This window comes from Pan paniscus, chromosome 6, assembly GCF_029289425.2.
Source record: "Pan paniscus chromosome 6, NHGRI_mPanPan1-v2.0_pri, whole genome shotgun sequence".
Lineage (NCBI taxonomy): Eukaryota > Metazoa > Chordata > Mammalia > Primates > Hominidae > Pan > Pan paniscus.
The window spans coordinates 194,244,151-194,261,245 of NC_073255.2; the positions used below are offsets into that span (position 1 = coordinate 194,244,151).

Here is a 17,095-nt window from a genome sequence, read left to right on the forward strand (position 1 = left end):
GATTCCACTCGTATGGGGTCCTTAGAGTCATCAGATCCATAGAGACAGAATGTAGGACAGTGGGTCCTGGGGGCTGGGGAGTTAGTGTTTAATGGGGACAGACTTCCAGTGTGGAAAGATGGAAAGAGTTTTAGAAGCAGATAGTGATGATGGTTGCACAGTATTTTGAATGTAAATACTACCACTAAATTGTACATTTAAAGGTTGAAAATCACAAATGTTATATATTTTACCACAATAAAAAATTAAAAAATAAAAGAGTGAGAGACTGCGTGCCTGGCATACAGCAGGGGACAGGAGCCGATTGTCTGTCCTACAGCTGGGAAATGATCCATCCTGCCATCCATCCATCCATCCATCAAGCACTCATCCATCCTTCCATCCTTCATCCACCCATCCATCTACCCATCCATCCATCCATTGATCCATCCATCCATATCCATCCATCCACCCACCCACCCATCCATCTACCCATCCACTTTCATCCATCCAACCATCCATCATTCTTCCATCCATCCCTCCATCCTTCCTCCATCCATGCATCCATACCTCCATCCATCCAACCACCCATCCTTCCCCCATCCATCCACTCACTCCCCATCCATCCTTCATCCATCCATCCATCCATCCTTCTTTTATCCATCCAACCATCCATCCATCATTCCTCCATCCATCCACCCTTCACCCATCCATCCATCCTTCTTTCATCCACCCACCTGTCATTCATCATCCATTCTTCCTCCATTCATCCAACCATCCAACCATCCATCCATCTTTCCTTCATCCATCCCTCCATCATCCATCCACCCATCCATCATCCTTTCACCCATCCAGTCTTCTTCCATCTATCCACCATCCCTCATCCGTACAACCCATCCATCCACCCACCCATCCATCATCCATTCTTCCTCCATCCGTCCACCCTTCACCCATCCATCCATCCTTCTTTCATCCACCCACACACCCACCCATCCATCCATCCATCCTTCCTCCATCCATTCACCCACCCATCCATCATCCATCATCCATTCTTCATCCATCCACCCATCCACTCATCCATCCATCCATCATTGCTCCATCCATCCATCCATCCACCCACCCATCCATCATCCATTCTTCCTCCATCCGTCCACCCTTCACCCATCCATCCATCCTTCTTTCATCCACCCACATACCCATCCACCCATCCATCATCCATTCTTCATCCATTCACCCTTCACCCATCCATCCATCCATCCTTCTTTCATCCACCCAAACACCCACCCATCCATCCATCCTTCCTCCATCCATTCACTCACCCATCCATCATCCATCATCCATTCTTCCTCCATCCATCCACCCATCCACTCATCCATCCATCCATCATTGCTCCATCTATCCATCCACCCACCCACCTACCCATCCATCATCCATTCTTCCTCCATCCATCCACCCTTCTTTCATCCACCCACACACCCATCCATCCATCCATCCATCCTTCCTTCCTTCATCCATCCATCCAACCATTCATCCTTCCTCCATCCATCCATCCATCCGCCCACCCATCCATCATCCATTCTTCTTCCATACATCCATCCATCATCCATCTACTTATCCATCATCCACTCTTCTTCCATCCATCCACCATCCCTCATCTGTCCACCAACCCATCCATCCATCCATCCACCCACACACCCATCCATCCATCCATCCATCATCCATTCTTCTTATATCCATCCACCCATCCATCCTTCCTTCATCCATCCATCCATCATCCATCTACCCATCCATCATCCACTCTTCTTCCATCCATCCACCATCCCTCATCTGTCCACCAACCCATCCATCCATCCATCCATGCATCCATCCTTCTTTCCTCCATCCATCTATCCACCCATCCTTCCTCCATCCATCCATTGATCCACCCATAAACAAACACTTTCACTGAAGAGACAGGGGAGGAATCAGAAAAAGCTATTCTCAGAGCTTCTATCCTAGAGAATTGCTGGCACTTGCAGAGTGTGTTTGGATGACTTGGGTGTTCCTCACAAATGCCTGTGCAGTGGGTCCTATTCTTTTCCCCAGTTTATGGAGGAGACACTAAGGTACCCAGAACTGCAAGAACTTGCTCAATGCTCCATAGCATTTGGCTGAGACACCATTTCTTGGAGGACAGGACATTGAAATCTCAGAGGCTGGGTGAGACACAGGGCCACTTTGCAGGTGGCCCTGGAAACACGTCCCCTTGGCTACCTCCGTTGGGGCCTTCACCCTCTACTTGTAGTTGATGGCACGAGAAATGGTCTTTCCTGGGCTTATGTCTCTGGCTTCCTGGCCAGCTCTCAGCACTGGCTCTTGCCGGGTGGGTGGAATCCTGTCTGATGACCCAGCTGGGAGTGGCTTGTCCCCCTCTGGACACTGCCAGCCCTCCTCCTGGCACCACCTAGCACCATACAATAGTCACTCCAGGGGCTGCCATTGCCACAGCTCCCCCTGCAGGGTAGGGGCCAGGCCTTGGAACGTCTTGATTCAAATCCTGGCACTTGCTGTGTAGATGAGGAGCTCTGGGCAAGGTACTGAGCTTCCCTGGCTGCAGGGAGGTTGACATGAAGTAGCCAGGCTGTGCCAGGCACACAGCACTCCACGTCCATCATCCATCTGTGGCTTATGAATGCCTTGTACCAGATTTATCCTTGGACCCTGCCAATTTAAGGGGACCACGGAAGCTTCTGAACAAGAAGGAGGGATTTCCCTGTTCCTCCTGGCATCTTGGTTTTACAATGAGACTGACTGCCATGTTATCTGTGTTCTTAGGATAACCCAATCTTTCTCTCTCCTTTTACCTTGATAATGATGCCTGACGCTTTGTACGGTGTTTGCCTTTGCGTACGAATGGCTGGGAAGTCCTCACAGTCACACCCTGCAGTAAGAATGCTCACGAATACAGCAGTAAGAATGCTCCTGCTCTCCCAGGAAACACTGCATTGGGGAAGTGAGTGCCCATGGGTGCAAGTCAGCAACTGGCCAGGGCGACTGCTCTTTCACTGCCAGGCCAGTCTGCCTTCCGTGGTCACAGGCGAACACTGTTCTGTTTGGTGCTGTGCCTCTGCAATGTGGTGAGAACTGTCTATACTCCTGCTCCTCTTAGAAACGCTGTGTGTGTGTGGAGGCGGTGGGAACCAGTGGTCCTGGCAAGGCCTGCCAGGCTCAGACCTGGAGCAGAGCCAGGCCCCAGCTGAAGCAGAAACTTCCAGCTCTGTGCTCCTTGCTATTTTTTGTTTGTTTGTTTTGTTATTGTTTTTAAACTCAAAAGGCAGGTAGGACTTAGGAGGCAAGAAAGCCCGCTTGAGGGACATTAAGGACATGAAGGCACAGTCATGGGACGCTTCCATACACGATTCCTGCTTATTGCTGACACCGAGCGGTAAAAAGAGAATTGCCACTGTGAGTCACACACTCTGCAGTGTGGTGACTAATATTGATCTTCCAAACAGTAAAAACACGAACAAACTGGAAAGACAAACTCTACTTCAGATTGCAACTACTTAAGCATCTTTGTTTAACAAAATCAATAAAAAAAGATTTCACTAACAAGACTGCAACCTATATTTGTGGCTATGAATTCCCCAGATTGCTGGAATATCAAATCCAGAGCACAGGAGATGCAGAGAGAGTGAGGCCCAGCAAGCCTGTTTTACAGTCAACGGATTGTCCTCTGCTCCTCCGAGCAGCTCATCTGCGTTCGGCTGTGCGATCTGAGTGTGTTCACTGAAGCACAGCACACGGGCAGAACCGCACGCTGCATCCTCAGGCTTTGCTTTGGGGCCAAGAAGCGACCCCCACACGGTGACAGACTGTGGCTCTGGGCCGGACGCCCCACGCTGGCCTCCCGTTCCCATATCCCGGCCACGAGAGCACGCGGCCGCAACACTTGTCTTCAAGGAGCCATGATGGGGACGACGTGAGGCTCCCCAGCTCCTAGAGAGGCCAAGGGGGCTGCGACGCCCCAGCCCAGCCCCAACTCCACCCCAGATGTTTCTGTTCAGAAACAAAATCAGTTACAAAAAAACCTAAACACATCACCCCACAAGAAAAGTCATTTGGAAAAATCATTTGGAAATCACACTGATTTCCTTAAAATATAAAAAACATTGATTTATCTTGATCTCATCCATTCTGCTTAGGGGAGCAGTTTCTGCTTTAATTGTAGTGTCTTTCTTTAGAAAATAAGGACAAGTGATTGGGGTGTTTTGGCACCCACAGTGCCATGGCACCTATGGAGGCTTTAAAGAACAAACATGCCCTCGGAAGAAGTTACTCGGCGAAGTCGACACACACATCTCTGAGTCAGACATTTCCTCACATTGTCCCCTCATTTGTCAACACATAATTACTGTCGCCACTGTGTGCTGACGCTGGCGTCAGGTTGCATGTGCCAGTCAGCATAAAAATATGGCCGTAATGTTGGCATAATTTTTCATGATCATCTTCATTAACCACAGCGAGCAGGAGGAGCGTTTGCCTGCACCCAGCCATCGTCATGACAACGCCTCCACCGCGGCCAGCCTGGTGTCCACCGAGGGCAGCAGTTGAATGTCCTCATTATTCCGCCCCCCGCACGCCTTGCCCGTGCCAAGCAGGGACCAACACACGCCAGTGATTTATCCCCAGGCCACTCCCGACGGCATCCAGGCTTAAGGCGCTGGTCTGATTTCACAGTTTAATTACTGCTAATCTGAGAGGCCACAGCTAATGAGCTGCCGGCAACCAGCTCGCCCTGCTGGAATTCCACACCCCTTCCCTGGATGACTCCCCTCGTTGTCGGGGGGGCAGTTAAGGAAGTTGTATTGACTTCTAGGTGTGACAGGTTGACTAAGCACCTATGGAAACATCACAGCAATGTCAACAGGCAAATGGAACACAGATAGGATTTTGGAATTCAGCCACCACAACTCCACTGAAGACAGTATGGGTTGCTGATACACCCCAGATCTTCTGCAGGCCTTGGGTAGAAGATGTTGGGCTTGGCTTTAGCCACGCCACGGGCTCCCTTGGTCCTGCATAAAACACACCCACACATGTTCACCAGGATTTGTAACAGCACAGCAGACATGTCACCAGCCCCTCCACACGGAACTCTCTTCCGCAGCTCCCCGTGGCTCAGCGCGTTCCTGCCTCCCACTCCACCACAGCTCCCTCCCAGACCTGAGGGCTTCACATCTAAAACACCATCCCAGGCGTTCCTCGCCTGGATTCCCTGGGGGCTCCCATGGGCCCCTCCCTGCCACCCGCCCCTTCACACACTTTGTTCTTCCCAAGACCCGGCAGACGGCCTGAAAGCACATGTGGGGCTGTGGCCTCTGGTGCAGGCATCATGGCTTACTGGGCTTTAGGATGCACACCCCGACCTCGGCTACCGCATCCACGCTTGGCCCCAGCAGCCGGTCCGGCCTGGGATTCTCTGTGGCTTCCTTGGTCTCCGAGCCTCCCCAGCACTTTCACTTCCCGCTGCCACCGGCCCCAGTGAATGCTGCTTCTGCTTCTAGAACACTGCTCTGCAATTTAGAGATGAAATTCTGGCACCCTTAATTCTATTTGTTTAATCCAGTGAATTTAATTTCAGGAACATATTGGAACCATGCTTAGCTTCAGAGCAGAGTTTATGTAGATAGAATATGACTGGAGGTTTCTGCTGGTTTAAGTGTGTCAGTCACAGAATGCATGATGTCAGTATAACAACTACCCTTGCTTAATGATAACGCTAATTAAATATTCTTAGCAGCAGCATGTGGAGAAACTGGATTTTCAATTAAGCACTTTCTGAGGTGAGGGTCTCAGCAGGTCCCACCTCTTTACGTTAAACCGGAGGCTTTCTGCCGTTGTCAGGCCCTGTGCACCCAGAGAATGTAGGAATTATGAACGCGTGAAGCTAATTTCTTTTCATTTTCATTCAATGGTATGTGAGCTTTTCCAAATACATGATCCTACTCTCTCCTTTGGGGAGAAATCTTTGTTAAAAATTAGCGCTATAGGGGAGCTTATTTTGCCCAATGACAGAGCAGATCTGAAAAAAGCATCAAATCTTCCTTCGTATCCTCTAATACATCCCTCCAGCTCGGGTAGACGGACATCCTCGGGAAGAGCGTTCAGCCAGCTCCAGACACAGCAAGGTCGTGAGGCGCCCGCATTCAGATTCATTGCTGGGTGTGCTGAAGAGGGCCACACATTCTCTGACGCACTTGCCCCCGAGGTGAGACCTCTGTCCTCCCTGCCTGAGTGTGGGGGCTGTGGGCCCGCTTGACCAGTCGAGGCAGCAGAACGCATCTGCCCCCGAGGTGAGACCTCTGTCCTCCCCATCTGAGTGCGGGGGCTGTGGGCCCGCTTGGCCAGTTGAGGCAGCAGAAGTAACGCCCTGCCAGTTTCTGGCTTCTGGGCTCAGACTCGAGAGACTGGCAGCTCCCATTTCCTCTCTTGGGACACTTGTTCTTGGGAAACTCGCTGCCATTCTGTGAGGAAGCCCAAGCAGCCTTGTGGAGGCTCCACATGGAGAGGCCCAGAGCTCCCAGCCACAGCCCTGGCTGAGCTCCACAACTGCCACCACAATGTGCCAGGTATGTAGACAAGCCCTCTTTGGGGCGAGCCCTCCAGCCCCCTTGGACCACCCCAGCTGATGCCAGTGGAGCAGAAACAAGACTTCCCTGTCATGCCTGACCAGATTATAGAGCTGAGAGCAAAACAGGGCTCTCCAATTTGGGATAATTTGCTATGCAGATATAGATTCCTGGGGTACCTGCCCCCCCATTCCCTGTCTCCATCTCTGATATAACACTAATCCCACCTGCTGCCAGTTCATGCCCTTCTGTGGCTTGCAGCAGCTGACACTGACACCTCTTTGCCAACTCAATTTAACAGCCACCCACCATGTCACGGGTGCAGAGTGCTGGATCTGGGACTCCACAGAGCAGTGAGACACAGCCCCTGCCCTCAGGGAGCTTACAACTGAGTGGAGGAGAAAGACACACATGGCACAGGGAAAATGTGCTGGCAAAGCAGTGCAAAGGGCAGTGCACACACACAGGCACAGACACACACGCACACAGGCACAGACACACAAACACACAGACACACGCAGACACACACGAACACACACAGATGCACAGACACAGATACAGACACAAACAGACACACATGCAGACACAGACACACACTAACACACAGACAGACACAAACACACAGACACAGACAAACACACAGACACAGACACAGACACACACGGAGACACAGGCACACATGAACACACACAGACACAAACACACACAGACAAACACACAGACACACACAGACACATACAAAGACACACATACAGACACAGACACACACACATACACACACACGGACACAGACACACAGACACACATGAACACACACAGATACATACACAGACACATGCACACACAGATGCACAGACACCCACACACATAGAAATACACACAGATACACAGAACACAGACACAAACACACACATGGATACACACACAGACATACACATACACAGACACACACACAGACACACACAGGCACAGACATACACAGACACAGACACACATACATACAGAGACACACATAGACACAGACAGACACAGACACACAGAAACACACACATATATATACACACACACACACACAGATGCACACAGACACCCATACAGACATACACAGACACACAAACACACAGACATACACACAAAGACATACACACAGACATACAGACACACATAGACACAGACACACACATACACACACAGACATACACGCACACACACACAGACACACACACATACACAGACACAGAGACACACATAGACACAAACACAGTTTGTGAGAGCCCTGGCCTGCAGACCATGGTGGCTGCAGGGTGAGCCCAGCCGAGTCCTGCTCAGTCCTGCCCAGAGACCTGGGGCAGGAAGTGGAAAGAGGCCCCTGATCCAGGTGCAGCTCCTGCTCCCGGAACCGCCTGTGAACGACTGTGACCTGGGCGAATCCTGCTGCGGGCGGCCTCAGCTCCACGCTCTCTCTAGGATGAATCAGGTGGAGCTGGCACCCAGGGCGACCCCAGAGGACACACGAGGCTCTCGGCGCTGGGTCTCTTGGCCGGGTCTGGGGGGACCCCTGTGGGAGGTGAGAGAACATCTCTTTGAACAAACACGTAAACACATTGAGTCTTTGGTCGCTTTTGCATCTTCTTTCTTCTCTGGCCTCTGCGCCCCAGCTCCTTTGTGCAAGGTCCCATGTGCTGCGAGGCCACGGGTGGCCGTCCGGGGTGTGGCCTGGAGCCGTGGAGCTGGAGGCCGGGGTGATATGGTCCAGGCTGCATGCTGACTCCGGGTGTACACTGGGCACTGGCGGGGTCTTCCCGGGCCGCCTGCTCCCCTGTAAATGGGCAGTGATACAACCAGCTTCCCAGAACTCCCAGAACTGGATCCAGGCCTGGGTGAGAAGGTGCCTTCCACAGATGTCCACACATCGTCCTCGGTGCTGGGACCACCAAGATGCTACAGTTTCCAACCAGCAGCTCACTGCGAGGACCTCGTTCCAGGCACTCGCAGCAGACGGAGGCAGGGGTCCTCCACCTCCGCTTTTCTGACCCCTCTCTCTTCAGGACAAGCCTCCTTGGTCACGCTCCAGCTGGCCTTTAGCTGAGGTTTAGCTCTACATGGACATTAGAAGCACAAACCAAGCACAGCCCCTTCTGTGAGTGGGAGTCACGCCTAGAAAACAAACAGGAGAGAGGCGGCTCCCGACCTCCAGGAGATGAAAACCTGTTCTTACAATGCGTGGGACTCTTACCCTGACCAGCTCTGCAGTCCCCACAGACGCCTTTGCTCAAGCCCACCTGCCTCTTCCCAGCACCACCCGTGTCTTCATCTGGGGAGAAGAGCCCGAGTTCAGTTTTCTCCATCAGCCTGCTGCGAGGGCCAGGGGCCCCTGTGCACTCAACATCAGCTTCACAAAGACGTAGTGGGCTGTGGGGCCAGGCGGCTTGCTGTACCTCCCACCCAAGCCCAGGGCCCTCTCACCCAGACTTTGGCCCAGTGCCTCCCTCTGTCTGTCTTGCCTCTGTTCCTTGGAGCTGTATCTTCCTCAGCCTCAATTTCTCTGCCCGTTGGTGTCTTTGTTCCCGAACCTCAGCCCCCAGGTCCTGGTTGGTGGGGCTTGTGTCTGCCTCATCCAGTTCTGGACTCTTTGTGATGATGGTAACAATAACTGGACTGATCCAAGTTGAAGTCAGTTGGTGAATGAATCAATAAACTCCAACTGAGAGCTCTACACAGCACATCCTAAGTGTCATACAGAGCACTAAGTAATTTGCTTTTTCATTTATACCTCACTTCATTCCAGAAAGATACATACAAGTTAGCAAAGTAAACACATATTTAAAAAGAGGCGACAAAAAGAAAACATAGGGAAAACAAGAATGGGAAATAAGTTGGAGCCTAGAATGAGGTTAGTATGCAAAACCCATGACATGGACCTACTTACTAGGAGCTGGCTACGGATGGGGCTGTGAGCTCCCTAGCTGCCATGGGGAAGAGAGGAACAGGATCCACAATGTCTATATGACAAAAACAGACAATCTATTTTTTGAAAATCATAGCTATTCTTAAATTAAAAAAGAAATGTCCCAGGAGTCCTCACAGAGATGCGTTGAATAGAATATGCACCATCCTCCATGATGTCTTTATACAACAGGGCAAGGGAATGCCTAGGGTTGCTGGCCTCAGGCCAAGTAAAAACGGCTATGCAGGAGCCCAGCATGGCCTCGGCATCATGCCTGTCAAGCCTGGTGAATCCTAGGGTGGGCCTGCGAGGGTTTAGAAGGGATAAACCACGTCAATATTCTTCTTCCCAACCAAGATTTCACTGGAAGTCGAGCTGCAGTGAGTTTAAGAAAATGGTAAGCCCCCCATCTCTGCACGCAGTTCATAATCTAGGTTGTGAGACCACACACCGGCCCATGTGCACAAGACAGTGTGCGTGAAGGATGACAGTGTCTGCAAAAGTGGGCTCGGGGCTCGGAGCTATAACTGCGGTTAAGGGGTTAGGAAGCTGGCCTTGGGCTGGATCCAGGACCCCAGAGTGACTCAGCCTCACAGTACAGCAGAGGGCACTCCAGACAGGGGAGGTCTTTGAGTCAACGATAGGAAGTAGAAATCTGCCCCAAGATGAGTGGACCAGTCCGACGGGGGAGGCTTCCTCTAGAGGAACCATGAGGACAAGTCAGAGTGGAGGTAAAAGGCCTGAAATAATAACTGGTCAAGGAACATGGTCTCTTCTTCTGCTACTTACACGCCAGAGTCTCCGAAAGTTCTTGATGAGAACAGTGACACAATGAAAGCAAAGTCAGGGAAGATGAGAAGGTGGCCTTGCGTCCTAACTGCTGTCAGCAGAGTCTGAGGGCCTGAAAACGTCCACATGCCAGGGAGTCCCTCAGTCCTCAGGAAGGAGAAACGTTTCATGAAAACGCGAACAGTCTCGGAACGCCTCACTCCATCACGGCAGTGTAGGCTCAGATGTGACTTAGGAAGATGGTGCCACTCTGCAGGACGCCGTGTGTGGCAACCACTCGCTCTCACCCTTCGGGTCTGCGGCAGCTACTGTCATATGAGCTGCTCTTTAGAGCGACAGAAATCCACAGGACCCCAGTTTCCACCCAAATTCATGAGCCACAGTGGCCAGGCTACCTCACCTCACCCCGCTGGGTCTGGGCAGTCCCTATTCTCCCATAGGCATAACGGGGACAGTGAAGGTGCAACCAGCATGGACAGGGCCGAGGGATGGAAGGAAAACAAACCCTTGCAGTTCAATCCACAGGGCGGGGGCGGCAGCGTGAGAAGCTTCCTGAATACAGGACTCGATGCCTCTAGGAGAGGAGCGTGGAGCACGCCCGGGGCACATGGGGACACAGCAGCGCTGGGAAGGCTTCGTCCTCGGGAGCCGGCGCTCACATGCAGGGAGTCACCCAGGACAGCAAGCCTGGGTGTGGGGCTGAGGCGGGCGCAGCCTCGGGGCAGTCCCCACACAAGGGCAGGACGGAGCCTGGACGGATGCTCCACGCCCTGGGGTACCTGCTGGGGCATCCAGGGTTTCCTGCCCCAGGCCCAGGCCATGGTGTCCCCCGCAGGCCTGCAGGCTGGGTTCCTCACAGGGCATCTGCTCACCAAGTAAGCCTGGCGTGGCCAGAACTTTGTTTCTTGAGTTGTTTGAGCCGTTTCTGTTCATGACCTACAGTAACGCCGCTGTCTCTGTGATGCTATAGGGATGGTCAGTGAGGAGACTGCCGCAAAATGCAGACTCAGAGGTGTGCACAGGTGGGCTGGGCCCGGGGGGATAGCCGCAGCCAGCTGTGTACTCGGAGGTGGGCAAGGAGTGAGGTGGAGGGGGCGTCACCTCCTCCCTCTCCTCCTCCTCTTCCTCCCTCCTCTCCACCTCCTCCCTCTCCTCCTCCTCCCTCCTCTCCTTTTTCACCTCCTCCCTGTCCTCCTTCTCCCTCTCCTTCACTTCCTCCCTCTCCTCCTCCATCTCCTCCTCCTCCTTCTCATCTTCCTCCCTCCTCTCCCTCTCCTCCTCCTCCCTCTCCTCGTCCCTCCTCTTCCTCTTCACCTCCTCCCTGTCCTCCTTCTCCCTCTCCTCTTCCTCCCTCTCCTCCTCCTCCATCTCCTCCTCCTCCTTCTCCTCTTCCTCCCTCCTCTGTCTCTCCTCTTCCTCACTCTCCTCCCTCTCCTTCTCCCTCTCCTCCACTCTCTCCTCCTCCTCCCTCTCCTTCTCCCTCTCCTCCTCCCTCTCCTTCTCCCTCTCCTTCTCCTTCTCCCTCTCCTCCTCTCTCTCCTCTTCCTCCCTCTCCTCCTCTCTCTCCACTTCCTCACTCTCCTCCTCCTTCCTCTCCTTCTCCCTCTCCTCCTCCTTTTCCTCCTCCTCTCTTTCTTCCTCCTCTCCCTCCCTCTCCTCCTCCTTTTCCTCCTCCTCCTTTTCCTCCTCCACTTTCTCCCTCTCTTCCTCCTCCTTTTCTTCCTCCTCCCTCTCTCCTCTCTTCTCCTCCCTCTCCCCTCCTCCCTCTCCTCCTCCTCCCTTTCTCCTTACTCTCCTCCTACTCTCTCCTCCTCCCTCTCCTCCTCCTCCCTCTCCTCCTCTCTCCTCCTCCTCTCTCTCCTCCTCCCTCTCCTCCTCCTCTCTCTCCTCCTCCCTCTCCTCCTCTCTCCTTCTCCTCACTCTCCTTCTCTTCACTCTCCTCCTCCTCCCTCTCCTCCTCTCTCCTTCTCCTCACTCTCCTCCTCCTCACTCTCCTCCTCCTCTCTCCTCCTCCTCACTCTCCTCTTCCTCTCTCCTTCTCCTCTCTCTCCTCCTCTTCTGTCCTTCTCCTCACTCTCCTCCTCCTCTCTCCTTCTCCTCACTCTCCTCCTCCTCTCTCCTTCTCCTCACTCTCCTCCTCCTCTCTCCTCCTCCTCACTCTCCTCCTCCCTCCTCCTCCTCTCTCCTCCTCCTCTCTCCTCCTCCTCCATCTCCTCCTCCTCCATCTCCTCCTCCCTCTCCTCTTCTTCCTCCTGCTCTTCCTCTTCCTCCCTCTCCTCCTCCTCCCTCTTCTCCTCCCTCTTCTCCTCCCTCTCCTCCTCCCTCTCCTCCTCCTCTCTCCTCCTCCTCCATCTCCTCCTCCTCCATCTCCTCCTCCCTCTCCTCTTCTTCCTCCTGCTCTTCCTCTTCCTCCCTCTCCTCCTCCTCCCTCTTCTCCTCCCTCTCCTCCTCCCTCTCCTCCTCCTCTCTCCTCCTCCTCCATCTCCTCCTCCTCCATCTCCTCCTCCTCCATCTCCTCCTCCCTCTCCTCTTCTTCCTCCTGCTCTTCCTCTTCCTCCCTCTCCTCCTCCTCCCTCTTCTCCTCCCTCTCCTCCTCCCTCTCCTCCTCTTCCCTCTCCTCATCTCCTTCTCCTCCTTCTCCTCCTCCATCTTCTCCTCCTTCTTCTCCCTCTCCTCCTTGCTCTTCTCCTAATCCTCCTCCCTTTCCTCTTCCTCTTCCCTCTCCTCCTCCCTCTCCTCCTCCTCCCTCTCCTCCTCCTCCCTCTCCTCCTCCTCCCTCTCCTCCTCCTTCCTCTCCTTTTCCCTCTCCTCCTCCTCCCTCTCCTCCTCCCTCCTCTCCATCTCCACCTCCTCCTTCTCCTCCTCCTCCCTCTCCTCCTCCTCTTCCTCCCTCTTCTCCTCCTCCATCTCCTCCTCCTCTTCCTCCCTCTCCTCCTCCTCTTCCTCCCTCTCCTCCTCCTCCCTCTCCTCCTCCTCCCTCTCCTCCTCCCTCCTCTCCATCTCCACCTCCTCCTTCTCCTCCGCCTCCCTCTCCTCCTCCTCTTCCTCCCTCTCCTCCTCCTCCATCTCCTCCTCCTCTTCCTCCCTCTCCTCCTCCTCTTCCTCCCTCTCCTCCTCCTCCCTCTCCTCCTCCTCTTCCTCCCTCTTCTCCTCCTCCCTCTCCTCCTCCTCTTCCTCCCTCTCCTCCTCCTCCCTCTCCTCCTCCTCCCTCTCCTCCTCCTCCCTCTCCTCCTCCTCCCTCTCCTCTTCCTCCCTCTTCTCCTCCTCCCTCCTCTCCCTCTTCACCTCCTCCCTGTCCTACTTCTCCCTCTCCTCCTCTTCCTCCCTTTCCTGCTCCTCCTCCATCTCCTCCTCCTCTTCCTCCCTCCTCTCTCTCCTCCTCTCCTCCTCCTTCTCCTCCTCCTTCTCTCCTCCTCCTCCCTCTCCTCATCCTCTCTCCTCCCTCTCCTCCTCCTACCTTTCCTCCTCCTCTTCCTCCCTCTCCTCCTCCCTTTCCTCCTCCACTTCCTCCCTCTCTTCCTCCTCCCTCTCCTCCCTCTCTTCCTCCTCCCTCTCCTCCCTCTCTTCCTCCTCCCTCTCCTCCTCCTCCCTCTCCTCCTGCATCTCCTCCTCCTTCTCCCCCTCCTCCTCGCTCTTCTCCTTGTCCTTCCTCTCCTCTTCCTCTTCCCTCTCCTCCTCCTCCTCCATCTTCTCCTTCTCCTCCTCCCTCTCCTCCTCTTCCCTCTCCTCCTCCTCCCCACCTCTCCACTCCCTTCCTCTGGTGCTGTGGCTTTCCCTCTTTTCCTCCTCTCTTCCTTTCCCTCATTTTCTTTCTCCGCTTTTCCTGTTCTCTTTTCAACACTTTTATCCTCAGTATCATTTTCTCCACAAACAATTCAATTTTAGAGAATGCTTGCATTCTTTTCACATTCAAACAGATCCACAAATTCTTGTCAGATACACAAGAAACACATACAAGTGGAATTGGAAACACGCCCATGTCAGTCGCTGAGTTACAGAAGGGGCCGTGCACTGTGACTTCCTGATGCCAGAGGACACGCAGTGCCCCACACTGCTAAGCTCAGGGACACAGCCTTCCTGATGCCAGAGGACACGCAGTGCCCCACACTGCTAAGCTCAGGGACGCAGCCTTCCTGATGCCAGAGGACACGCAGTGCCCCACACTGCTAAGCTCAGGGACGCAGCCTTCCTGATGCCGGAGGACACGCAGTGCCCCACACTGCTAAGCTCAGGGACGCAGCCTTCCTGATGCCGGAGGACACGCAGTGCCCCACACTGCTAAGCTCAGGGACGCAGCCTTCCTGATGCCGGAGGACACGCAGTGCCCCACACTGCTAAGCTCAGGGACGCAGCCTTCCTGATGCCGGAGGACACGCAGTGCCCCACACTGCTAAGCTCAGGGACGCAGCCTTCCTGATGCCGGAGGACATGCAGTGCCCCACACTGCTAAGCTCAGGGATGCAGCAAGGCTCTGGCAGATCCCGCCTGTCATGTCCTGTCCCCCGGACACTATGAAAGGGCAGTCCCGCTGCATCAGGGACACGCATGCTCCTCTCACACATGTGGATTCAGAGCTAGGGCCAGAAGGTGTGCTTAGGCACAGCAGTCATTCCTGGGCTGCTGACATAATTCAGCGAACTTCACATCCCAGTGGGAAAGGCAGGCTCGCTCATTTATAATCAGTCTGTATGCAATGCCTACAGTAAAACTTTGAAATAGAAATGAAAATTTCTTTATTGTTATTTACTTTAAAAGCACTGAAAGATCCACCAGAATAAGATGTCTGCTGAAAAGCTAGTTTTTTTCAACCACTGCTGAGGAAAATGGTTTAATCCATACTATTGATGCATAATTGACTTGTATAACATTAAAGGACCTTTAGAAAAATCTTTACACCACAGCAAAAAAAAAAAAAAAAAAAAAAAAAAAATACCCCAATTCAAACCAAACGAGAGCAAAAGCCAACTCAGACAGGAACCACCGAAGGAAGTAAAAGTTACAGAACCAGAGTCTAAAGTGAGCACAGCAAACTCCGCGGTGACACCAGAGCTCCAAGAACACACAGACTCCCTGTTTTCCTCCCTGGGGACAGGCTAGGAAGTGAGGAAGGCAACTGACCTTCTCAAAAGCCAATGCTCCGCCTGCATGGCTCAGGCTGACGACTAAACATGTCCACACGAATGCAGGCATCGAATGCCCAAGTACATGTGAATACAGGTGTCGAATGCCCACGTAAACATGTACATGTGAATACAGGCATCAAATGCCCATGTACATGTGATTACAGTTGTTGAATGCCCACGTAAACATGTCCACGTGAATACAGGTGTTGAATGCCCACTTACATGTGAATACAGGCATCAAATGCCCATGTAAACATGTACACAGGTGAATGAATACAGGTGTTGGGTGCCCATGTAAACATGTACACATGAATACAGGTATCGAATGCCTATGTAAACATGTACATGTGAATACAGGTGTTGGATGCCCACATACATGTGCATTCAGGTGTCGAATGTCCACATAAACATGTACATGTGAATACAGGTATCGAATGCCTATGTAGACATGTACACATGAATACAGGCACTGGATACCCACGTAAACATGTCCATGTGAATACATACACTGAACGCCCATGTAAACGTGTCCACATGAATACAGGTGCCAAATGCCCACATAAACATGTCCACGTGAATACAGGCGCTGAATGCCCACATATGCAACAAGTCAATGTCTTCCTATGCCACTGCTCTCCGGACAGACCACATTCCGAAAACAAAGATGAAGCCACACAGTGCTCAGCTCAAGTCCCAGGAACTTCCTGCTTTATGCTGGAAACGGGCCACGGCGCTCAGGCAGAGCTCCGCTCACAGCCAGGTGGCCGTGTTCTCTGAGGGGTTGTGCCGGGGTCTTCAGACAGTGCCCTCCCTGGGGTCTTGGGACCCTCAAGCAAATGCCACCTAGAAGCAAAACCTGACTTAGGTCACCAGGTGCAGGCCTTACATATAGAGGTAGTAGCACTACACTGAGGATGCTGGACACGGCTTATCTCCTGGAGGAGGGCTGCCTCCTTGCCATGGGAGCCCCGCCCTGGCTGCCAGGCTTCCCTGGGCAAGGTAGCAAGGCATGTGCTCGGTAGAGGAGGCCTAACTGTTGCTACTCTTGGTGACCTGAGGTGAAAGGTCACGTGCTGGTCACTTGTGCTAAGCAAGGCCTTGCTTCTCATCTGACCAAAGAAGGCCGTGTTTCCTGGGACCCTGCAGGCTGCCAGAATGACCGCCCACCCGCTGCCCCTCACCACATGCTGCTGTGCTGTGCTCCACATCCTGACAGGCAGCAGGAACCCCCAAATTCCCTCCTCAGGCCAGTGCCCTCCACGTTGTCCCCAGCAGGGCGACGGAGGGTGGGGGTGGCAGGCTGTCTCCGGTGCTTGCCTTCTCTGCCTAAATAACTTGCTTCTCACCCTGCTGCAGGAGTCTCCGAAGCACAAAGGCTGACCCTAGACTCTGGCCAGGACGAGCTGGGGTGAGGGGCCCCGGCCAGAAGGATGTCCTGATGAGGGGTCCTGAGGGTCTGGGGAAGGCGCTGTGGCCTGAATGCTCACCCTGTGGCTGGGTCACCCAGGGCACCCCGAGGTCATCAGCCTGAGGAAGAGTGCTGGGTGATTTCATTCTCCCTGGTTGCTGAAAATGAGCAGTGTGTGTCCTCCCAAGCAGGGCTGGGACGCCACTGATACCATCGACGTACAACACGCCACAAGCAG

General features: G+C 53.4%; 2 protein-coding genes across 10 annotated transcripts in view; one reads left to right on the forward strand and one right to left on the reverse strand.

Annotated features, from left to right (window-relative positions):
- The window catches only part of LOC134730747 (uncharacterized), a 91,946-nt gene extending 75,952 nt beyond the window's left edge, over nucleotides 1-15,994 (forward strand). Inside the window, 4 exon segments of the mRNA XM_063606150.1 lie at nucleotides 12,599-12,661; nucleotides 12,663-12,791; nucleotides 12,793-12,934; nucleotides 13,048-15,994. Of these exon segments, the coding sequence (XP_063462220.1) occupies nucleotides 12,599-12,661; nucleotides 12,663-12,791; nucleotides 12,793-12,934; nucleotides 13,048-14,351 (1,638 nt within the window). The 3' untranslated portion in view covers nucleotides 14,352-15,994.
- The window catches only part of PTPRN2 (protein tyrosine phosphatase receptor type N2), a 1,079,664-nt gene that overhangs the window by 255,853 nt on the left and 806,716 nt on the right, over nucleotides 1-17,095 (reverse strand). The window lies entirely within an intron of this gene.